The sequence below is a fragment of the Puma concolor genome, chromosome C1 (genome assembly GCF_028749965.1).
Source record: "Puma concolor isolate L17-30 chromosome C1, mPumCon1.1.hap2, whole genome shotgun sequence".
Classification (NCBI taxonomy): domain Eukaryota; kingdom Metazoa; phylum Chordata; class Mammalia; order Carnivora; family Felidae; genus Puma; species Puma concolor.
The window spans coordinates 41,567,157-41,591,979 of NC_141674.1; the positions used below are offsets into that span (position 1 = coordinate 41,567,157).

At 38.7% G+C, this 24,823-nt stretch overlaps 1 protein-coding gene across 8 annotated transcripts in view; it reads left to right on the top strand.

The window, feature by feature from the left end:
* The window catches only part of OSBPL9 (oxysterol binding protein like 9), a 194,143-nt gene that overhangs the window by 41,661 nt on the left and 127,659 nt on the right, over nt 1-24,823 (top strand). For all 8 annotated transcript variants that reach the window (XM_086716949.1, XM_086716952.1, XM_086716950.1 and 5 more), the window contains exon 2: nt 639-689. In XM_086716949.1, coding sequence (XP_086573075.1) covers nt 639-689 — 51 coding nt within the window. The remainder of the gene's footprint in view (nt 1-638; nt 690-24,823) is intronic.

Below are 24,823 nucleotides of genomic sequence, written 5' to 3' on the forward strand. Positions count from 1 at the left end.
GAAGTTGTATGGTATTTATCTTTCTCTGTCTGACTTATTTCACTTAGCATAATACCCCATAGGCCAACCCATGTTGTCACAAATGGCAAGATTTCATTCTTTGTTATGACTGAGTAATATGCCATTGTGTGTGCGTGTGTGTGTGCGTGTACGCACGTACACGCACGCACACACACACACACACACACACACACACGCTATATCTTCTTTACCTATTCATCTATTGATATATACTTAGGCTGCTTCAATTTCTAGGGAGTTGTACATAATGCCGTAAACATAGGGGTGCATGTATCTTTCAAATCAGTGTTTTTGTTTTCTTTGGATAAATACCCAGAAGTGGGATTACTGGATCGTATGGTATTTGTATTTTTAGTTTTTTGAGGAACCTCCAATACTGTTTTCTATAGTGGGTGCACCAGTTTACATTTCTACCAATGGTGCACCAGCATCCTCACTACCTCTTTAAAACATACTCATTTGAAACTAATTCCTATCCTTAATGATTTTGGGGGTTGCAGGGGGATAGGGAGAAGGGAGGGATATTACTACTATAATTTTTTTCTCTTTATCCCCAGATGATTCTATAAACAGTCTATTAATCTTTTATTCATTGGATGTTTTTGTTTTTCTTTTAGTCCAAGGACAAAATGATGAGAGGCTCTCGCAGAGGATGTGTGAGACTCAGAGTGAGTATGTTTTCATTTTATGGAAACCAATTTTGATGAAAAAAAAAAATTTGATGGATCATGGAAGTTAAATTTAGTTTAGTTTTCTCACTAATTGTTGGGACAGGCAACTAAAGCTCAGAGAGAAAAAAATGAGTGCCAGAACCAGGAGTAGAACTCAGTTTTTTGGTCATTGATTTAATGTTATATTCATGACTAATGCAGCAACTGATTTTTTTTTCTTTAACCTCTATTTTTATAGTCAGAGACAAGAAATTAAATGAATTGTAGTATTGGTAGTAGAGCAAAGAGTAGAAATAACTCTGAAAATCCCCACTTATAGTTGCTTTTTTTTCCTATTCAACACTATTTAATAAGGGTCTAAGTAGCAGTGACATCCAGTAGAAATATAATGTGAGCCATATATATAACTTAAAATTTTGTTGTAGCCACATCTAAAAAGGAAAAACAAATAGGTGAAGTTAATTTTAATAATATATTTTGTTTGGGCCAGTATATCCAGAATGTTATTATTTCAACATGTAATCAATAAAAATTATTAATGAGATGTTTTACATTTTTTTTTCATATTAAGTCCTCAAAATCTAGTGTGTCCTTTACACATATGGCATATCTCAGTTCAGACTAGTTGCATATCAGGTGCCCAGTAACCCCATATGGCTAGTGGCTACCTTACTGGAGTTTCCATCATTATCCAAATTGCTAAAGGCAAGAAAGAGTACTTGGTTGGGGATATAATTTCTAGTACTCCATTACATCTAAAGATGAGCCTACCTTTATCATAACTGGGTAAATCAGCTTCTAGTAGTCTTTTCTTCCTCAGACTCCTGTTGCTTTCTCTCTGCCATCTTTTTTCTGCATGTTTACTTTTGAAGATGTGAATATATTTGGTAAACATATTGTTGTCTTTATTAGCAGTAGCTAATTGGCAGAAATGGGAAATAACTAAAGAAACCAAATTCTTTTTTTTCCCTTCAATTTATTGAAACTAAAGAAAAACAAAAACAGTGAACTTTTCTCCTACTCCACCCCCAGCTTCTGGCAACTACCAGTCTGTTCGTTGTATCTGTGAACTTGGTGTGTGGTTTGTTGTTGTTGTTGTTGTTGTTGTTGTTGTTTTAGGATTCTACATGTAAGAGAGATCAGACAGTATTTGTTTTTCTTTGACTTGTTTCACGTGTCATAACAGCTTCATGGTCACTTCATGTTGCAAATGACTGGATTTCATTCATTTTTATGGTTGAATAATGCTCCAGTGTGTGTGTGTGTGTGTGTGTATACACATACAGATATATAAAGAAATATATATAACACAATTTCTTTATCTATTCATCCACCAGTGGATACTTAAGTAATTTTCATATCTTTGCTGTTATATATAATGCTGCCGTGAACATGGGGTGCATATATCTTTTTAAATTAGTGTTTTCATGGTCTTCAGATAAATACATAGAAGTATAATTGCTGGGTCATATGGTAGTTCTCATTAATTTTGGAGGAACCTCATACTTTTTTTCTGTAGCGGCTGCACCAATTGACATTTCTACCAACATTACGTGAGAGTTATGTTTTCTCCACATCTTCACCAACACTTATTATTTCTTGTCCCCCCTTTTTTTTTAGTTGCTTCATAAAAACAATTATGAAATTTCCCTTCATTTTCTTTCTTATTGAGGTAAAATTGGTTTATAGCATTATATTACTTTCAGGTATACAATATAATAATTTGATATTTGTATACACTACAAAATGATTACAGTAATCTTGTTACCATCTATGACCATGCAGTTGACTTCCTTCACCCATTTTGTACCTTCCAACCCTCTTCCCCTCTGATGACCTGTTCTCTGTAGCCATGAGTTTTGTTTGTTCATTTGCTTTCTTTGAATAAATACCCAGAAGTTGAATAGCTGGATCATATATATGATAGTTCTATTTAATTTTTTGAGGAACCACTGTACTGTTTTCCACAGTGGCTGTACCAATTTACATCCCCACTAACAGTGTACAAGGTTTCCTTTTCTCCATGTTCTCTACAACACTTGTTATTTCTTATCTTTTTGATAAGTCGTTTTATTTTATTTATTTATTTTTTTTCAACGTTTTTATTTATTTTTTTGGGACAGAGAGAGACAGAGCATGAACGGGGGAGGGGCAGAGAGAGAGGGAGACACAGAATCGGAAACAGGCTCCATGCTCCGAGCCATCAGCCCAGAGCCTGACGCGGGGCTCGAACTCACGGACCGCGAGATCGTGACCTGGCTGAAGTCGGACGCTTAACCGACTGTGCCACCCAGGCGCCCCTGATAAGTCGTTTTAATAGGTATGAGGTGCTATCTCATGTTTTTTATTTGTATTTCCCTGATAATCAGTGATGTTGAACATCTTCTCATGTGCCTGTTGGCCACCTATGTCTTCTTTGGAATAATGTGTCTAAATGGGCACATCCTCTGCCCATTTTTAAATTGGGTTGTTTGGGGTTTTTTGCTATTGAGTGTATGAGTTCTTTATACATTGTGGATTTTAACCTCTTATTGGTAGGTGACTTGCAAATATTTTTTCCCGTTTAATAAGTTGCATTCTCATTTTGTTGATGATTTCCTTTGCAAGGCAGAATTTTAGTTTGATGTCATCCCACTTGTTTATTTTTGCTCTTGTTGCCTTTGCTTTTGGAGTCAGAACAATGTCAAGGAGCTTACCACTTATGTTTTCTTCAAGTTTTATGGTTTCAGGTCTTATGTTCAAGTCTTTAATCAATTTGAGTTAATTTTTGTGTGCAGTATAAGAAAATGGTCCACTTTCATTCTTCTGCGTTTCATTGTCCAGTTTTCCCAGCACCATTTATTAAAGAGACTTCTCTTTTCTCATTGTATGTTCTCGGCTCCTTTGTCATAAATTAACTGACCATAGATGTGTGGGTTTATTTCTGGGCTCTCTATTCTGTTCCATTGATTGATGTGTCTGAAAAATGCTCACAGGTTAAGGGTTCAGTTCTGCAAGCCCGCCCTCCACCCTTTACTTCAAATACTAATTGCAAGCCCCAGGCTATTACCTGTGTTTTGATGGACCAGCTACAGATTGGAGGTTCCAACAGCCTCCTCCTTAATTAATTTAAGATTAATTTTCTAGAGCAACTCAGAACTCAGGGAAACATGTTTACCAGTTTACTAAAGGATATGAATCAGCAGCCAGATAAAGAGATATAAGACAAGATAAGGATAAAGGGTATGGGGCTTCCATGCCCTCTTCAGGCATGCCACTGCCCCCCCATCTCCATGTGTTCACTAACCTGGAAGCTCTCTGAACCCAGTCCTTTTGGGTTTTTATGGAAGCTTCAGTGCATAGTCATGATTGACTAAGTCTTTGGCCATTGGCTGATTCAGCCTCCAACCTCTCTCCTCTCCATGGTTGGAGGTGGGGTCGACTACAAGTTCCAACTGTTTAATCACATGATTGGTCCTCCTGCCAACAAGCCTGCATCCTTATGTGGGTTCTAAAATTTGCCTTGTTAACAAAAGACACTGCACACTCTCAATACCTAGGAAAATCCAAAGGTTTTGGGAGCTGTAAGTCAGAAACTATAGAAGAAGATAAATATATATGAGAAATATATTTTGGTCTTCTGAATAACCAAATATATATTTCTTATAAATTTCTTATAAATCACTTGCAACATTGTGATTTATGAGAAATATGTATTTGGTTATACAGAAGACCAAAATATATTTCTCATAAATCACAATGTTGCAAGTTGATTTCTAGTTTCATATGATTGTGTTCAGAGAAGATGCTTTATATGATGTCAGTCTTCTTAAATGTATTGAGACTTGTTTTGTGGCCTAATGGGATCTATCCTGGAGAATGTTGCATGTGCACTTAAGGAGAATGTGTATTTTGCTGCTTTTGAATGGAATGTTCTGTTATTTATCTATTAAGTCCATTTGGCCAAATGTGTCTTTTAAGGCCAGTGTTTCTGTATTGATTTTCTGTCTGGTTGATCTATCCATTAATGAAAATATATTGAAGTCCCCTACTATTATTGTATTGTTATCAATTTCTTCCTTTAGGTTTGTTAATATTTGTTTTATATATTTTGGTTCTCCTATGTTGGGTGCAAAAATATTTACAAATGTTATATCCTATTTTGGATTGACCCATTTATCATTATGTAATACCTTTCTTTGTCTTTTATTACAGTCTTTGTTTTAAAGTCTATTTTGTCTGATATAAGGATAGCTAAACAAGTTTTCTTTTGATTTTCATTTGTACAGAATATCTTTTTCTGTCCCTTCAATTTCAGTCTGCATGTGTCCTTTGATCTGAAGTGAGTCTCTTTCAGGTGACATATAAAGGAGTCTAGTTGTTGTTTTTGTGTGTGTGTGTGTTTTAGCCCATTCTGCCACTCTTTGTCTTTTGATTGGGAATTTAGTTCATTTACATTTAAAGTAATCATTGATAAGTATGTATTTATAGCCATTTTGTTATTTGTTTTCTGGTTATTTTTGTAGTTCCTCTCTGTTCTTTTCTGTTGCTCTCTACCCTTGTGGTTTCATGTCTTTCTTTAGTATTATGTTTAGATTACTTTTTCATTTTAGGTTTTTGCTTTGCAGTTGGCCATGGGGTTCACAAATAACAGTCTTTATATATAACAGCATATTTTAAGTCAATAACAACTTATAAAAACTCTACATTTTTGTTACCCTTCCACCATGTTTTATGTTTTTGATGTCATACTTTACATCGTTTTATTTTGTGTATCCCTTAACTAATTATTGCAGTTATAGTTGGTTTTACTATTTTTGTCTTTTAACCTTTATACTAGCTTTATAAATGGTTAATCTCTCACCTTTACTATATATTAGCCTTACTAGTGAGTTTTTTACTTCCATATGTTTTCTTGTTATTAGATGGTGCCTTTTCTTTTCAGCTTAAAGATGTCACTTTAACATTAATTAAAAGGCCAGTTTGTTTATTTATTTATTTGTTTATTTATTTAAATATGAAATTTATTGTCAAATTGGTTTCTGTATAACATCCAGTGCTCATCCCAACAGGTGCCCTCCTCAATGGTCATCACCCACTTTCCCCTCCCTCCCACCCCCCATCAACCCTCAGTTTATTCTCAGTTTTTAAGAGTCTCTTATGGTTTGGCTCCCTCCCTCTCTTTCTTTTTTTTCCCCTTCCCCTCCCCCCATGGTCTTCTGTTAAGTTTCTCAGGCTCCACATAAGAGTGAAAATGGTATCGGTCTTTCTCTGTATGACTTATTTCACTTAGCATAACACTCTCCAGTTCCATCCACATTGCTACAAAAGGCCGTAGTTCATTCTTTCTCATTGTAAAAGGCCAGTTTAATGGTGACGAACTCCTTTATCATGTACTTGCCTGGAAAATTCTCTTTCTTCTGAACTTTTGAATGATAACTTGGCTGAGTACAGTATTCTTGATTGGAAGTTTTTTCTTTCAGCACTTTGAATATAACATTCACTCCCTTCTGACCTATGAAGTTTTTGCTAAAAACTCTTACATGAGTTCTCTTGTATATCACAAGTCTCTTTTTAAGAGTCTCTCTTTGGCGTGCCTGGGTGGCTCAGTTGGTTGTGTCTGACTTTGGGTCATGTCATGATCTCGTGGTTTGTGAGTTGGAGCCCCACATTGGGCTCTGTGCTGACAGCTCAAGAGCCTGGAGTCTGCCTCAGATTCTGTGTTTCCCTCTCTCTCTGCCCCTCCCCCTGCTTGCACTCTGTCTGTCTCTCTCAAAAATAAATAAACGTTAAAAAAAATTTAAAAAAAAGATTCTCTCTGTAACTTCTGATATTTTATTAATTTATTTTTAAAAGTTTATTTATTCTGGGGTGCCTGGGTGGCTCAGTCAGTTGAGCGTCCGACTTTGGCTCAGGCCATGATCTCGCGGCTTGTAAGTTTGAGCCCTGCGTCAGGCTCTGTGCTGACAGCTCAGATCCTGGAGCCTGCTTCAGATTCTGTGTCTCCCTCTCTCTCTGCCCCTCCCCCACTCACACTCTATCTCTCTCTCCTTCAAAAATAAATAAATATCAAAAAATTTTTTAAAAAATAAATAAAAGTTTATTTATTCTGAGAGAACATGCATGTAAGCAGGGGAGGGGCAGAGAGGAAGAGAGAATCCCAAGCAGGCTCCACCTCAGCAGCGTGAAGTCTGATGCAGGGCTTGAACCCACACACTGTGAGATCATGACCTGAGCTGAAACCAAGAGTTGGACACTTAACCAACTGAACCACCCAGGTGCCCTGACATTTTAGTTATAGTGTGTCTTGATATGGATATCTTTGGGTTCATCTTATTGGTAACTCTCTGTACTTCCTGGACCTGTATGTCTGTTTCTTTCCCCAGGTTAGGGAAATTTTTAACCACTATTTCTTCAAATAAGACTCTTGCCCCTTTCTCTCACTCTTCTGGGAGCCCTGTGATGCAAATGTTAGTTTATTTGATGTCTCATATGTCCCTTAAACTGTCTTCCCTTTTTTTTCATCCTTTTGCTGTTCTGCTTGGGTGAGTTCCACTGCTTTGTCTTCAAGTTGACTGATGTTTTCTTCTGCTTCATCTAATCTGCTGTTGAACCCCTTGAGTGTTGTTGTTTTTTTTTTTTTTTAAGTAGGCTCTATGTCTAGTATGGAGTACAGTGTGGGGCTTGAACTCATGACCCTGAGATCAAGACCTGAGCTGAGATCAAGAGTTGGACACTTAACCGACTGGGCCACTGAAACACACCTCAAGTATTTTTCAGTTCAATTAGTGTATTCAGTTCTGTGACTTCTATTTTGTACTTTTTCATATTTTCTATTTCTCTAAGTTCCCCCTATGTTTATCCATTCTTCTCTCCAGTTTGGTGAGCATCCTTATGACTATTTTTTTTTTTTAATGTTTACTTTTGAGAGAGAGAGAGAGAAACGGTGTGAGCAGGAGAGGGGCAGAGAGAGGGAGACACAGAATCTGAAGTAGGCTCCAGGCTCTGAGCTGGCAGCACAGAGCCTGATGTGGGGCTCAAACTCACGAGCTGTGAGAACATGACCTGATCTCAAGTCAGGTGCTTAACCGACTAAGCCTCCCAGGTTCCCCACATCCTTATGACTATTAAGTTGAACTCTTAGGTATATTACTTGTCTCTGTTTCAAGGTTTTTTTTCTGAGGTTTTATCTTGGTCTTTCATTTGGAACATACTCTGTTTTTTTTCATTTTGCTTGACTCTCACCCACCTCTCCCAGTCTTGAAGGAGTGGCCTCATGTAGGAGGTGAAACTTGTCATTCAACCCTTCCTTAGCTCTTGGTTGTCTTTCAAACCTTAATGCTTGTCCAAGCAGCTTGTTATATTTGTAATAGCTCCCAGTAGTTTAGGATGTGCCAAGACTTGTCAGTGTCCCAAAGGGGAGGATCTCAGCACCTATATTCAAACTGACTGGAAGCCAGACCCTGAGGTCTGAACTTTTAAATGTATGGAATTATAGGGATGCCTGGGTGGCTCAGTTCGTTAAGCGCTTGACTTTGGCTCAGGTCACGATCTCACGGTTTGTGAGTTCAAGCCCCATGTTGGGCTCTGTGCTGACAGCTCGGAGCCTGGAGCCTGCTTCGGATTCTGTGTCTCCCTCTCTGTCTGCCCCTCCCTGACTCATGCTTTGTCTATCTCTCAAAAATAAATAAACATTAAAAAAATTAATAACCCCCCCTCAAAAGTATGCAATTATATACAGTCCTTTGGGACTGTAAATGTAAGCCCTACTGGCCATCAGAGCCAGGCCATCTGGAGGCATCCCCTGGATGTCAGTCACACAGAAATTGGGGCTGCAGATGCATGTATGAGCTCTTTTTTTGGGTGATACCAGCGAACTAGAGCAAGGCAGAGGAAGAGGGCCAAGATGGTGTCCACAGCCTATGTTTCCTGAGAACAGCTCCATAGGTCACTAAATATATGCCACATGTGAAGCCTGCCTCTCAAACCAAAGCTACTGGATGAGCAAAGGGGGTCCCCTTCACAGAAAGATTGGGGAGTGTGCCCTAATCTGCTGTTTGTGTAGTTGTAGCCTGCCAAGACCCATCTCTTCACTTACCACAATCTTGTGGGACCCAGCAATGCAACCCACCCTGGCCACTAGAGCCAGGTAATTAAAGGACATTCCTTGGGCAGTAGCCAGAAAATCTGGCTGGGCTTCAGGCATAAAAACCAGGGTACCAGACATGTGTAAAGCTTCCGTCCAGGAGACACTGGTGCTCTGGTGTGTGGCAGAAGATGAATGTGAAGGTAGCGGCCACCCTCCAAGGTCTCGGGAAAGGATTACAGTTCGTCCCAGGATGCATGTTTAATTAAAAGCCCCTCAGGCTGTAGTCCTGATGTTTACCTAGTTTCCTTCACAGAAAGACTGAGCTCCTGGGTCTGTTGCCTCTTGTACTTGGGGTGGTAACCATTTAAGAATTTCTTCTCTGTTGGTTACAGACTGTGGGACCCACAAATGTAAACCCCACTGGTTACCAAAGTAAGGTGATATAGAGGGGTCCCCTGGTAGAAATGGCAAAAATCAGAGCAGCAGATGAGTATACTCTTCTTTCTGGGTGACACTGATTATTACAGTCCTATGGGACAAGGAGTGCAAGCTCCCTTGGCCTCCAGATCAAGAGGCATCTCCTACGCAGTAGCCTGCCACAGTCGGGCACTAGACATATGTAAAAGCTCCCTTCCAAGAGATACTCTCCAGCATAGCAAAAGGAGAGTGTGAAAATGGCATCCACCAGTTTCTATCCGTGGATAATATTCCAAGAGGCTTTTAGATGTGTGTATTAAATTAGATGCCTGTCTGTTAGGCTGATGCTTTAATATTAGCAGGTGAGCTTCCTTCACTTTAAGTCTGGGTGTGATCAGCTGTCTGTGAGCTGGGCCTTGGGGTGGGTGAATCAGAGCACTTGAGCCTTTTAGGAGCAGTTTCCCAGCTTGCTGGAGTCTTGTGGGTCTCCAGATGCAAGTCCAGTTGATTTTCAAAGATGTTTTGTCTCTCGAGTGTATGTCTTAAAAGTTGGGATGCCTGATGTGAGGTTTGAACCCTTTGCTCCTCAAGGAGAAACTCCAGGTTTTGAGTTCTCTCCTGGTAATGGGATGCAGTACCTGGAGTATGGTTTATGGTAAGGTTTTGTCCCAGCCTCTCCTACCCACTTTGATGTGGTTTTCATCTCATTTGTTGGATGTGTAGTTTGTCACTCAACCAGCATTTAAGGTTTTTGAAAGAGGAAATTATTCCATGTATAACTGTAGACTCAGTATGTTTGTGGGAGGAGGTGAGTTCAGGATCTTCCTATGTTGCCATCTTGTATCAGAATCCAAAAACAAAATCTAATGGGAAAATCTCGTGCAGAGATACAAATAAGTATGGTGAATTTGCAGGATGGAAATGAGATAGACAGGCTTGTTCTGAGCTGATGATGTATATGTGATAGCATTAAGGTTTTTTAAAATTCAACTTATTATACTGTTTACTGTTTTTTTCTTTCCACTGGTTTCTCTTTTGTTGCCTTGGTTTTATTGTTTTTCTAAGCACTGTTATTGACCTTAGTCACTGCTCAGTCTGGTATTAACTGCTTTCTTGGCTTGAGATAGCTAAGTAGACTTTGGCAGAGCTGTTTTGAGACAGCTCTTCAGTTGAATTCAATCTGAATTTGGACCAATGTCCCATTGTTACATTTAATGGACTATTTTTTTTCTTTTAAATGTAGCTTAATTACTAACCCTTGTGACTACCATCCAGGTTAAGAAATAGAATTTTGGCAGGTATGCTGGAAGCCTCTTTATGTGCCCTATTTAAATTACAGGCCCCTCCCTGTCTCTTAAAGTAACCACTATTTTCTTATAGCAATCACTTCTTGGATTTACATTCCTAAATTCTATACTTTGGTCTTGCCCTTCTTTTTAACTTGATAACTTTTATTTGTAATTTACCTGTTGAAGAATCCAGATCCTTTGACCTATAGATTTCCATAGTGTGGATTTTACTGATTGCACACAGCTGTAATTCTGCATACTCCTCTTGCCCTCTGTTTTTCCTGCAAATTAGAAAGTGGATGCACAGATTAGATCAGACTCAGGTTTGATCCTTTTGGTAACACTCTAGGGGGTGGTATGTTCTTTTATCAAGAGATATGTAATGTCTGGTTTTTGCTCATGATTGATATTAACAGCTGCTGATGCTTAGTACATAGATTCATTAACTCATTTTGGGATTGCAAAATTGTGATATTTCATCATTTTGTTTTAATTTTTATTAGAAATAATTTTACAAGGAGATAGTTCTCTTCATGTATTTGCTTACCCAGTGCTACAGATCAAATAAATAGGATAAGTGCTTGATTATTTCCTTTTACTCACCCAGTTTTCAAGATAGTGAATTGACTTAAAATAATACTGATTTAGGGGTGCTTGGGTGACTCAGTTGGTTAAGTGTCCAGCTTCAGCTCAGGTCATGATCTCATGGTTTGTGAGTTCCAGCCCCACCTAGGGCTCTGTGCTGACAGCTTGGAGCCTAGAGCCTGCTTCATATTCTGTGTTTCCCTCTTTCTCTGCCCCTTCCCTGCTTACACTCTGTCTGTCTCTCTCAAAAATAAATAAACTTAAAAAAAATAATACTGATATATATATGTGTGTGTGTGTGTGTGTGTATACACACACACACACACACACACACACATAAATTGATAGCAGACTCAAACAGATATTTGTACACCCATATTCATAGCAGCATTACTCACAATAGCCTAGAAGCAGAAGCAACCTGGTATTCATTCAGTAGATGAATGGATATACAAAGTGTGGGGTGTGTGTGTGTGTGTGTGTGTGTGTGTGTGTGTGTGTATGTATAATAGAATATTATTTAGTCTTAAAAAGGAAGGAAATTCTGACATATGCTACAACATGGATGAACCTTGAGGACATTATACTAAGTGAAATAAGCCAGTCACAAAAAGATAATACTGTATGATTCTACTTAGTTGAGGTAACTAGAGTAGTCAAATTCATGGAAAGTGGTAGTTTCCAGGGGTTGAGGGGAAGGGAAATTGGGAAGTTAGTGTTTAATGGGTACATGGCTATAGATTGGGAAAATGAAAAAGTTCTGGAGATGGATATTGATGATCACACAACAGTGTGAATATACTTAATGCCACTAAATTAAACACTTAAAAATGTTTGAATGGTAAATTTTATGTGTGTTTCAGCACAATTAAAAAACATCTACCTGAAAAGGAAAAAAAAAAAAAACCACACTATTGCCTCTTTATTATCTCAGTTCTGTAAATGAGACACTTCAGAAGCATTCTCTGCTTAAGGTCTCACAAGGCTGAAATCAAGGTATTGACTAGGCTGGATTCCTTCCTTCCTTCCTTCCTTCCTTCCTTCCTTCCTTCCTTCCTTCCTTCCTTCCTTCCTTCCTTCCTTTAATTTTACTCTCAAGTTAGTTAACATACAATGCAGTCTTGGCTTCAGGAGTAGAATCCAGTGATTCATCACTTATATATAACACCCAGTGCTCATCCCAACAAGTGCCCTCTTCAATGCCCATCACCTATTTTCTCCACCCCCCCACGCTCCACCCCCATCAACCCTCAGTTTGTTCTCTGTATTTAAGAATCTCTTACAAACGGGAACCCTCTTGCACTGTTGGTGGGAATGCAAATTGGTGCAGCCACTCTGGAAAACAGTGTGGAGGTTCCTCAAAAAATTAAAAATAGACCTACCCTATGACCCTGCAATAGCACTGCTAGGAATTTACCCAAGGCACACAGGAGTACTGATGCATAGGGGCACTTGTACCCCAATGTTTATAGCAACACTCTCAACAATAGCCAAATTATGGAAAGAGCCTAAATGTCCATCAACTGATGAATGGATAAAGAAATTGTGGTTTATATACACAATGGAATACTACGTGGCAATGAGAAAGAATGAAATATGGCCTTTTGTAGCAACGTGGATGGAACTGGAGAGTGTGATGCTAAGTGAAATAAGCCATACAGAGGAAGACAGATACCATATGGTTTCACTCTTATGTGGATCCTGAGAAACTTAACAGAAACCCATGGTGGGGGGGAGGGGAAGGGAAAAGAAACAAAAAAAAGGAGGTTAGAGTGGGAGAGAGCCAAAGCATAAGAGACTCCTAAAAACTGAGAACACAGGGTTGATGGGGGGTGGGAGGGAGAGGAGGGTGGGTGATGAGTGTTGAGGAGGGCACCTTTTGGGATGAGCACTGGGTGTTGTATGGAAACCAATTTGACAATAAACTTCATATATTGAAAAAAATTAAAAAAAAAAAAATCTCTTACGGTTTACCCACCTCTCTGCATTTTTCTTATTTTTCCTACCCTTCCCCTGTTTCTCAAATTCCATGAGTGAAATCATGTGATATCTGTTTTTCTCTGACTGACTTCTTTTGCTTAGCTTAATACCCTCCAGTTCTATCCATGTTGTTGCAAATGGCAAGATTTCATTCTTTTTCATTGCCGAGTAGTATTCCATTGTATGTATGTATGTGTGTGTGTGTACACACACACACCACATCCTCTTAATCCATTCATCAGTTAACGGACATTTGGGCTCTTCCCATAATTTGGCTATTGTTGATAGCACTGCTATAAACATTGAGGTGCATGTGCCTCTTTGAATCCTTTGGATCCTTTGGATAAATTCCTAGTAGTGCAATTTCTGGGTCAGAGGGTAATTCTATTTTTAATATTTTGAGGAACCTCCACACTGTTTTCCAGAGTGGCTGCACCATTTTGCATTCCCACAAACATTGCAAGAGGGTTCCCCTTTCTCCACATCCTTGCCAACATCTATTGTTTCCTGAGTTGTTAATTTAACTACTCTGACCAGTGTGAGGTGGTATCTCATTGTGGTTTTGATTTGTATTTCCCTGATGATGAGTAATTTTAAGTATCTTTTCATGTGTCTATTTGCCATCTGGATGTGTTCTTTAGAAAAGTGTCTGTTCATGTCCTCTATCCATTTCTTCACTGAGTTGTTTTTTTGGGTTTTGAGTATGTAGAGTATCATGTCATCTGTGAAGAGTGAAAGTTTGACAACTTCTTTGCCAATTTGAATGCCTTTTATTTCATTTTGTTGTCTGATTGCTGATTGACTTCCAATACTATGTTAAACAGCAGTGGTGAGAGTGGACATCCCTGTCATGTTCCTGATCTCAGGGGGAAAGTTCTCATTTTTTCCCCATTGAGGATGATGTTAGCTGTGGGCCTTTCATATATGGCTTTTATGATGTTAAGGTATGTTCCTTCTATCCCAGCTTTCTTGAGGGTTTTTATTAAGAAAGGATGCTGTATTTTGTCACATGCTTTTTCTGCATCTATTGTGACAGTATCATATGGTTGTTATCCTTTCTTCTGTTAATGTGATGTATCATGTTGATTGGTTTGCGAATATTGAACTAGCCCTGCAACCTGGAATGAATCCCACTTGATCATGGTGAATAATACTTTTAATATACTGTTGATTTCGATTTGCTAGTATCCTGTTGAAAATTTTTGCATCCATGTTCATCAAGGATATTGGCCTGTAATTCTCTTTTTTAGTGGGGTCTTTGTCTGGTTTAGGAATCAAGGTAATGCTGGCTTCATAGAATGAGTCTGGAGGCTTTCCTTCAGTTTCTATTTTTTGGAACAGTTTGAGAAGAATAGGTATTAACTCTTCTTTAAATGTCTGGTACAATTCCCCTGGGAAGCTATCTGGCCCAAGACTCTTATTTTTTGGGAGATTTTTGATAACCTATTTAATTTCTTTGCTGGTTATGGGTCTGTTCAAACTTTTCTATTTCTTCCAGTTTGAGTTTTGGTAGTGTGTGAGTGTCTAGGAATTTGTCCATTTCTTCCAGATTGTCCAGTTTGTTGGCATATAATTTTTCATAGTACTAATAATTATATTTCTGTGATGTTGGTTGTCATCTCTCCTCTTTCATTTGTGATTTTATCTGTTTGAGTTCTCTCTCTTTTCTTTTTGAGAAGTCTGGCTAGGGGTTTATCAATTTTATTTATTCTTTCAAAACACCAGCTCTTAGATTCATTGATCTGTTCTACTGTTTGGGTGTTTTTGGTTTTTGGTTTTTTTTTTGAATTCTATGTTGTTTATTTCTGCTCTCATCTTTATTATTTCTCTTCTGCTAGCTTTGGGCTTTCTTTGCTGTTGGCTTTCTAGCTCCTTTAGGTATAAGGTTAGGTTGTGTATTTGGGACCTTTCTTGCTTCTTGAGATAGGCCTGAATTGCAATGTGTTTTTCTCTTAGAACTGCCTTTGCTGCATCCCAAAGGGTTTGGACTGTCATGTTTTCATTTTCATTTGCTTGTATGTTTTTAAATTTCTTGTTTAATTTCCTGGTTGACCCATTCATTCTTTAGTACGATGTTCTTTAAACTCCGTGTATTTGGGGGCTTTCTAGATTTTTTCTTGTGGTTTATTTCAAGTTTCATAGTGTTGTGATCTGGAAATATGCATGCTATGACTTCAGTCATTTTATATTTATTGAGGGCTGTTTTGTGATGCAGTATGTGATCTGTTTTGTAGAATGTTCCGTGTGTACTTGAGAAGAATGTGTATTCTTCTGCTTTAGGATGTAAAATTTTCAATATATCTGTTAAGCCCATCTGATCAAATGTGTCATTCAGAGCCATTGTTTTTCTGCCTAGACTGCCTAGATGATCTGTTCATTGTTGTAAGTGGAGTATTAAAGTCCCATACAATCATGGTATTATAATCTGTACATTTGTTTATGTTTGTGATTAATTGATTTATATATTTGGCTTTCATGTTGGGAGTATAAACATTTACAATGATTAGCTCTTCTTGATGGATAAACCCCTTAATTATGATATAATGCCTTTCTTCCTCTCTTGTTACAGTCTATATTTTTATTTATTTTTTATTTTTTTAAATTTATTTATTTTGAGAGAGAAAGAGAGAGTGAGGAGGGGAGAGGCAAAGAGAGGGAAAGAGAGAATTCCAAGCAGGCTCCACACTGCCAGTGCAAAGCCCAACACAGGGCTTGAACCCATGAACTGCAAGATCATGACCTGAGTTGAAACCCAGAGTTGGACACTTAACCAACTGAGCCACCCAGGTGCCCATAGAAGTCTTTGTTTTAAAACCTAATTTGTCTGGGGGCGCCTGGGTGGCGCAGTCGGTTAAGCGTCCGACTTCAGCCAGGTCACGATCTCGCGGTCCGTGAGTTTGAGCCCCGCGTCGGGCTCTGGGCTGATGGCTCAGAGCCTGGAGCCTGTTTCCGTTTCTGTGTCTCCCTCTCTTTCTGCCCCTCCCCCGTTCATGCTCTGTCTCTCTCTGTCCCAAAAATAAATTTAAAAAAAAGTTGGAAAAAAAAAAAACCTAATTTGTCTGAAATATCATATGACTTCACTCATATGAGGACTTTAACACACAGAACAGATGGACACAAGGAAAGGGAAGCAAAAATAATATAAAAACAGGGAGGGGGACAAAGCATAAGATACTCTTAAATATGGAGAACAAACAGAGGGTTACTGGAGGGGTTGTGGGAGGGGGGATGGGCTAAATGGGTAAGGGGCATTAAGGAATCTACCCATGAAATCATTGTTGCACTATATGCTAACTAACTTGGATGTAAATTAAAAAAAAAAAATCTAGTTTGTCTGATATAAGTATGGCTATTCCAGCTTTCTTTTGACATCCAGTAGCATGATAGATGGCTCTCCATCCCCTCAGTTTCTTTTTTAATTAAAAAAAATTTTTTTTTAATTTTATTTTTGAGAGAGACAGCACAAACGAGGGAGGGACAGAGAGAGGGAGACACAGAATCCGAAGCAGGCTCCAGGTTCTGAGTTGGCAGCACAGAGCCTGATGTGGGGCTTGAAGTCACAAACCATGAGATCATGACCTAAGCTGAAGTCGGCGCTCAACCGACTAAGCCACCCAGGCACCCCCATCCCCTCAGTTTCAATCTGCAGGTGTCATCAGGTCTAAATTGAGTCTCTAGTAGGCCGCATTCCTATGCTTTTTTCAAGCACGCTATTAGTCTTATGACTGTTACTCTAAATTCTTATTTAGATATATTGTTTATATCTGTTCTGAGCAATTCTCTGGCTGTCATTTTTTCCTGGATTTTCTTTTGAGGAGAATTCTTGTTTCATCATTTTGGCTAGGTTTTTGTATTTTACATGTTTTAATAGTTGGTTATGTGTCCTGTACCTGTGAGTACTACTGTATTAAAAAGGGGTCATACACTTTCCAGGGCCTAGTGCTTCAGGAAGTGTTTTTGGAGTGTGTTGTGTGCACTCTGTTGTTGCATTTGGGCTGCTCTATCCTGCCGGTCAGTCCTCTGCAAAGCTCCTTCTTGCTTGTGGTGGAGTGTTTGGACCTTCTGCCAGGTGTGCTTTGATTTGTTTGTTGAAGCAACGCTTGAAAAAAGGAAAGGTATGGAAAAGGTATCCCTTTGTATGGAATCAGGCTCCGCCCCCCCGTACCGCCCCCCCCAAGACAAAAATGAAAGGAGTGAAAAAGACCAAGCAGAGAATAAAAAACAAAAAACAAACACAGAAAACCCTATAAGGTTTAATCCAGAGAGAGAGAAAGGAAAATAAAGGAAATATAGAAAAGGCATAAAAAGAATGTAATACAAATGCCTAATTAAACAAACAAAACCGAAAAAAACCCCATATATATATATATATTTTATATATATATATAACATAATATATATATATATATAATATGAATTGACCAAAAACAAATCAGAAACTATGAACCTGAAAGAAAAAGAGAAGAGCAAACAGACAAACACACTAACCGACAAAAACACAAAACAGTTGTCTGTTGGTGCCTGGGACCAGTGGCTGTGCTGGTCTGGAGGAGAGGCCATCAGTTTCCTCAGTAGATCAGTCTCTGTAAATAAGAGGTTACCAGGCACGGAGGGGTGGGGTTTGGTGTAAGCAGGTCCCCTCCTCTGGGGGCCACTGTGCTGCTCTCTGAAGTCCCACTGTGTTGGTGTTGGGGAGAAAAATGGCGACACCTCAACCTCTCCTTCCCAGACCAGGTGTCTCAAAACATGCTGTTCAGGCAGCCCTCACAGCGTAGCAGTTGGCTTGCCGTGCTCCACAGTTCTCCCCCCGCCCCCCCCAGGCACTTGGCTGGGATTCAAAACCTGATATCTTAACCTGCACCTCTTCTGGGGTGGACCCTCTGAGGGCCCTCTTCTGGGGTAGCGTCACTCAGCTCTGCAGATAAAAGTCCTTTGGCTGGAGCCTGCAGCATCTTTTGTCCTTGGGGAGGCAATAAACCCTCTTCCCACAGTACTTGAGTTCGGAGACCTCTCTCAGTGTGCCCCTGAGGTCGCTTTTCCCCTGCCAGGCATGTGCACACGGTTCAGGCTTAATTGAGCCTGATATTCAGCAGCTAAGGCTGTTTGCAGAGTAGAAGCTGGCACTCTCTGTATTTCTTGTTCCCCAGTGTGTGGTCCGGAGAGGTTTTCCTTTTGTTTCAACTCAGTACCTCAATTCCATAGCCTCTCTTTCTCTCCCTTTTATCTCTCCACAGAAGGGGTTCTCTCCTCTCCATGCCTGTGCCATACACATACACGCACCTTGATTCTGCCATGCTGTCTCCCTCCACCTGTGGATATCCTTCTGCCACTTTGCAGATTGATTTCCTGGGTTTTCCAGGTGATCTGACCTTAAAATGGCTGTGTTTGAAGGAAAGGGAAATCCCAGTCCTTCCGCTCACTGGGCTGAGCTCTTATCTGGAGGCCCTGAGGAAGAATCTAAGGGTCCAGGTCATTCAGGTTATTGACAAAATTCAGTTCCTTGTGACTGTAGGACTGAGGTTCTTTTTTTCTTGCTAGCTGTCATCTGGGTTCTTCTCTCAACTTCTAAAAGCTGCACATACTATTTGTCATGTGTCCCCTTCCATCTTCAAGGTTGCAGGGCAGATACCTTGAATCCTTCTAGTGCTTTGTATCTCTCTTACTCCCCATTTTGCTACTAGCTGCAAAAAACACCGCTTTTAAAAGGCCTCGTATGATTAGGTTACACCAGCAGATAATCTCCCTTTTGCCATAATCACTCCAGTGATAACTCATTCTGTAATATAATAACTGCATAGATAGGTCATCACATTCATAGGTTTCCACCAACCTATGAAAGGGAGATTGTATAGGGGCAAGGGTCATTTAGGGTCTTTCTTTTTTCTTTTTTTAGAATGTAGCTTACTACAGAGCATGACAGAGAAGAACAGATATACCTGTGTTTGAATCTTATTTTTGCCTTTTACATGTTGACTGCAAGAGGTAAGCTGTCTGTAAGCTTCCTGAGTTTGAGTTTTCTCTTTAAAGTGGGGATTATATTGGGGCGCCTGGGTGGCGCAGTTGGTTAAGCATCCGACTTCAGCCAGGTCACGATCTCGCGGTCTGTGAGTTCGAGCCCCGCGTCAGGCTCTGGGCTGATGGCTCAGAGCCTGGAGCCTGTTTCTGATTCTGTGTCTCCCTCTCTCTCTGCCCCTCCCCCGTTCATGCTCTGTCTCTCTCTGTCCCAAAAATAAATAAACGTTGAAAAAAAAAAAAAATTAAAAAAAAAAAAAATAAAGTGGGGATTATAATGCCCTTGCAGAATTTTGTGACAATTAAGCACCTGGCACATAGATGGAAGCTGTGAATTCATTGTGTGTGTGTGCGTGTGTGTGTGTGTGTGTGTGTGTGTGTGGTTTAAGAGTCTTTGTGGTATTTTCAAAGTGCTGGACTGCCATTTGGCTTCCTATTTCAGAATCATTTGGAGACTTTGTTTACAATTATGTTCCCTCCTCCTACTCTCTAGACAAACTGTTTTAGAATAGGGTCTAGAACATGTTTTTTATTTTTTTTAATTAATTAATTTATTTTAAGAGAGAGAGAGAGAAAGAGAACAAGAGTGGGAGGGGTAGACAGAGAGTGAGAGAAAGAATCCCAAGCAGGCTCTGCACTTCTAGCATGGAGCCTGACGCGGGGCTTGAACTCACAAATCATGAGGTCATGACCTGAGCTGAAACCCAAGAGTTGGATGCTTAACTGATTGACCCACCCAAGCGCCCCTAGAACCTATTTTTTAAAATAGATTCTCCAGGTGATTTTATTGTGTAGCCAAGTTTGGGGCAACTGGTGTAGTAGAGTCAGAGACCTGGGGTTAAATCTCACTCAGCTCCACCCCTTACTGACTCTGTGCCATTGGGCACATTTCTTAACCTCTGTGAAGATAAACTATAATTTACAGGGTTGTTGTAAGGCTTAGCAATTATATATGGACAGGGTTGGGCACATATTACACATCTTATACATGATAACTGCTATGGATGACGATGATGATAATGGTGGCAATAGACAGTGCATTTAACATCTAGATTCCAAGTGAGCTTAATGAGCTATCATTGATTGTCTTGGGCCATAGATCTCTCCCTGCCTCTCCATCCATCCCAGACTGTGTTCCAACCACAGTGTACTTGTATTTCCTCACTGTGTTTCTTCATTCATCATTGTTTTTGATATACTGATATATTTTTTTCTTATGACAGAAATTCTGTGCCCTTGTCTGGTAAGCTCATCTTTTAAAGACTTTTCAAATGTTCCTTCTTCTGTATAGCACTTCTGATCCACATCCGTCTAAACAGACTTGGTCCTCCTGTATCTTTACATTTGCCACTTATATCCATGAAAGTACTTATTACATAGTATTACATGTTATTTTATCTGTTTTCCCTACTCAATAGTGAGTTCCCATCCACTGTCATAGTGTCTGCTTATGTAGTAAGTAGGTACTCAAAAAATGCTTAGTGTTGATTTTGTAGATTTAGAAAAATAATGAATAAATGTTGTGGAATTTGCCTTTACTATAGTTTGCTTGCAAAAGAACTATGGAAGTTATCTTCAACACAGTATGAGCCAGTGGTATGGTATGATTTCTAAAAAAAACAAAGCAGGGGGTGCCTGCTGACTTATTTGGTAGACCATGTGACTCTTTTTTTTTAAATTTTTTTTTCAACGTTTATTTATTTTTGGGACAGAGAGAGACAGAGCATAAACGGGGGAGGGGCAGAGAGAGAGGGAGACACAGAATCGGAAACAGGCTCCAGGCTCCGAGCCATCAGCCCAGAGCCTGACGCGGGGCTCGAACTCACGGACCGCGAGATCGTGATCTGGCTGAAGTCGGACGCTTAACCGACTGCGCCACCCAGGCGCCCCAATAGACCATGTGACTCTTGATGTCAGGGTCTTGAGGTCAGGCCCCACATTGGGTGTGGAGCCTACTTAAAAACAAAAACAAAGCAGAACACACAGGTGGTTTTAATCTACATAAAAGGAGAATAGGGAAAGGAACAAGTAGTTATTGAGGAAGCTCTCCTAGCAGGTAGTGTGCTGGATGATTTTCACATGTAATCCCATAATAATCTTGTCAGGTAAATGATGTTATTTTATTTTACAGATAAGGAGACAGACTCAGGCTACTTTTAGCAACTTACCAAGGTCACAAAGTAAATGGTGAATCTAGGATTGAACTTGAGTCTGTCTCATTACTAAACTCTGTTTAATCTTTAGTGTTACCAGATTCCTGTTCTTTTTGACTTACGAGAGTTAATGCAGACACACTCCAACTTGTGACAAGGTAGTGTCAAACCAGTGGAGGAAAGCGGAACTGTGAAAAACCATTTCCTTCCCATCTATTTATTGTCTTTGACTACATTGGTGGCAAAGTATATGCCACTAGATGGTGCCCTTGCCTTGACGGAAAAGTAAAATGTTGGTTGAGACCTAGGGTCTGATTCCATCTGTCCCACACACATACTAGCCAAAAGCAAAGTACTGACATTTCCAGGAAAAATCTGCAAAAGGGAGAAGTAATAATACTAAAAAGGTAGTGTGAGATATAGATAAAAACAAGCCATACATAAAATGGAATTCAAATCCAGATTCTGCCTCTTACTAGCTCGTGTCTTTAGGCAACTCATCTATTCCGCGCTGAGTCCTATTTTCTGGAATGGGCATCATGTTATTTACTCATAGAATTATGAATATCAAATTAATTGATATATTAAAAAGTATTCTAATACAGTAACAGTTTTTACCCAGTCCAGTGAAACTGAATACTCCATTTACCAGTTGTGCTGGTCATCAAAGTTGACTGATTTCCTGAGGGATATGTCATCTGTTCTCTTTTCTTTTAGTTCATCACAAGAGAGGTCAGCAGTGTATTGTGATGGATTATTACTAGTCTTAGCACTGGGGTACATGCACCCCAATGTGTATAGCAGCATTATTAACAATAGCTAAACTATGGAGAGAGCTCAAATGTCCATTGACTGATGAATAAAGAAGAAGTTTTATACACACACACACACACACACGAATATTACTCAGTCATCAAAAAGAATGAAATCTTGCCATTTGCAACAACATGGATGGAGCTAGAATGTATTATGCTAAGTGAAATAAGTCAATCAGAGAAAGACAAATACCATATGATTTCACTCATGTGGAATCTAAGAAACAAAACAGATAAACATACGGGAAGGGGGGAAAAGAGGAGAGAGGGAAACAGACCACAAGAGTCTCTCTTTTTTTTTTTTTTAATTTTAATGTTTATTTGTTTTTGAGAGAGAGAGAGAGACAGACAGACAGACAGACAGACTGAGCCAGGGAGGGACAGAGAGAGCGGGAGATACAGAATTTGAAGCAGGCTTCAGACTCTGAGCTGTTAGCACAGAGCCTGATGGCGGGCTTGAACCCACAAATCGTGAGATCGTGACCTCAGCTGAAGTCAGATGCTTAACTGACTGAAGCCACCCAGCTGCCCCAATAGACTCTTAGTGATAGAAAACAAACTGAGGGTTGATGGAGGGAGATGGGCTAGATGGGTGATGGGTATTCAGGAGGGTACTTGTGATGAGCACTGGGTGTTGTATGTAAGTGATGAATCACTGAATTCTACTCCTGAAACCAATATTGAACTGTATGTTAACTAAATTTAAGGAAAAGAAAAAAGAAAGAAATAGCCTTCCAAAATGAACTTAACTACAACAGAAAATAAAATGTGGTGAAACAGAAAAAACATAGTTTTAGCACTGACTTTTTCTGCTAGTGCCTTATTTCATTGATTCTACATTATTTTTTCAAATGTTAACATCTCGGGCATTGGGATTCGTCTTACAATTATTGCCATCCTAGAATGGATGCAATAAGGTATTTTTAGTTTTATGTATAAGCTTAAGAATGTGTTCAGTTTTGTCCCCTTAGAGCTGCATCCTGTAAGAACTTTTGTCTGTTGTTTTGTCATTTCATTATGAAAAATGACTCTATTAATTTCTGCCTTTTTTGTTAATTCATTAGCTTTTCTGCAAACATCATCTCTTCCTGAATTTGACACTGAAAATATTGTCCCTTGGGGAAGATGTAAATTTCTGTTTAATCTTTTCATTGACACATACATACCATTTTGCTATATTTTCTGAATGTTTGCAATATTTCATAATTACAAATTAAATTAAAAATAGGAAAGTGATGGAGGCACCTGGGTGGCTCAGTCAGTTAAGTGTCTGACTCTTGATTTTGGCTCAGGTCATGATCTTGCTGCTGTGGGATGGAGCCTGAGGCTCCATGCTGAGCAAAGCCTGTTTGGGATTCTCTCTCTCCCTCTCAAAAATAAATAAACAAACTTAAAAAAAAATAAGAAAGTGATGAAATGTTAGCCAGGAAATGTTAGCCAAAAGAAAGCTTAGAAACAGTATTAATGTGAGACCTACTATACTTTAAGAAAAAGAAATTTAAATTATTATGGAAAAAGAATAACAAAAACACAGTTCACAAAGATAACATTCCTTGACAAAAGTGGAATAAATTAAGAAACCTTTAACAAAACAGTAACCACTCACTGCCTTACAAACATACTTCCAAATAATTCATTGGTGAATGTAGAAATAATAATGGAAATTATGAAATATTTAAACCTGAATAATAATGAAAGGAGCACATGTTAAAGCTGCATCTAAGGCAGTCTGTGATTTATAATTTTAATATAAAACAGTGATTGAAAATTAATGAACTAAGCATTAACTCTAAAAATTAGAAAAAGAAAAAGGTAATAATAAAGTAATAAAAAAATAACAAAGGAAATTTTTAGGCTTGTGTCCTTTATTAATATAGATGTCAAAGTCCTAAACAAAATACAGCAAACCATACACAGTGATGTATAAAAAAAAAGTATTATGACCAAATGAAGTTTATTCTAGTAATACTATGATGCTAATTTGAAAATTAATTAAAGTTATTTATCCTATTAATAGATCAAAAGAGGAAGAACTACATGATCATTTGAATAAATGCAAAAGAAGCAGTGACTAAAATGAAACATGCCTTCAAGATTAACCAAGCTAGAAATAGAAGAGAATAATCTCAACCTGATAAGGGGTATTTACTGCAATACTACAGTGTATTTACTGGTGAAATAGTAGAAGCATTCTCTTTAAAGTCAGTAGCAAACATAAGTGGCTGCTTTTGCTACTACTTTAAATATTGTGCTCTGGAGGTCCTAGTAAATGCTATAAGACAAAAGATATGGAAAATATAAGGCCTGGAAGGAGGAATGAGAATTAGGATTTGCTGATGATGTCTCTGTAACCGTACTATAGGTCCTGGCAAATGTGTAACACAAGAATAAGAAATAAGAATTCAAAGAAAAAGGATTGGAAGAGAAGAATAAACATTACTGGTATTTGCAGATGATAATGTTTGTCTACATAAAAAAAAATTCACAAGAATCTACAGAAAAACTATTTGAAAGACTAACCTTCAGCAAAGTTTTTGGATATCAAATGAATATGCAGAAAACATATAGTTAGAAACTATTAGAAAAACGTTATTAAAAAATATAATAGCCAGACAATTAGAAAAACGTTATTAAAAAATATAATAGCCAGAAGTTATTAGGGATATATTTTACAAGATCTGTGCATTCCTTTGGTGGAGGAAAACTGTAACACATCACTGAAAGACTAAAGGAAGATCTGACCATTAAAAAAATGTATACTATTCCTACTTGTTAAACTCAATATCATGTATATGCTTATATCCCTTAAATT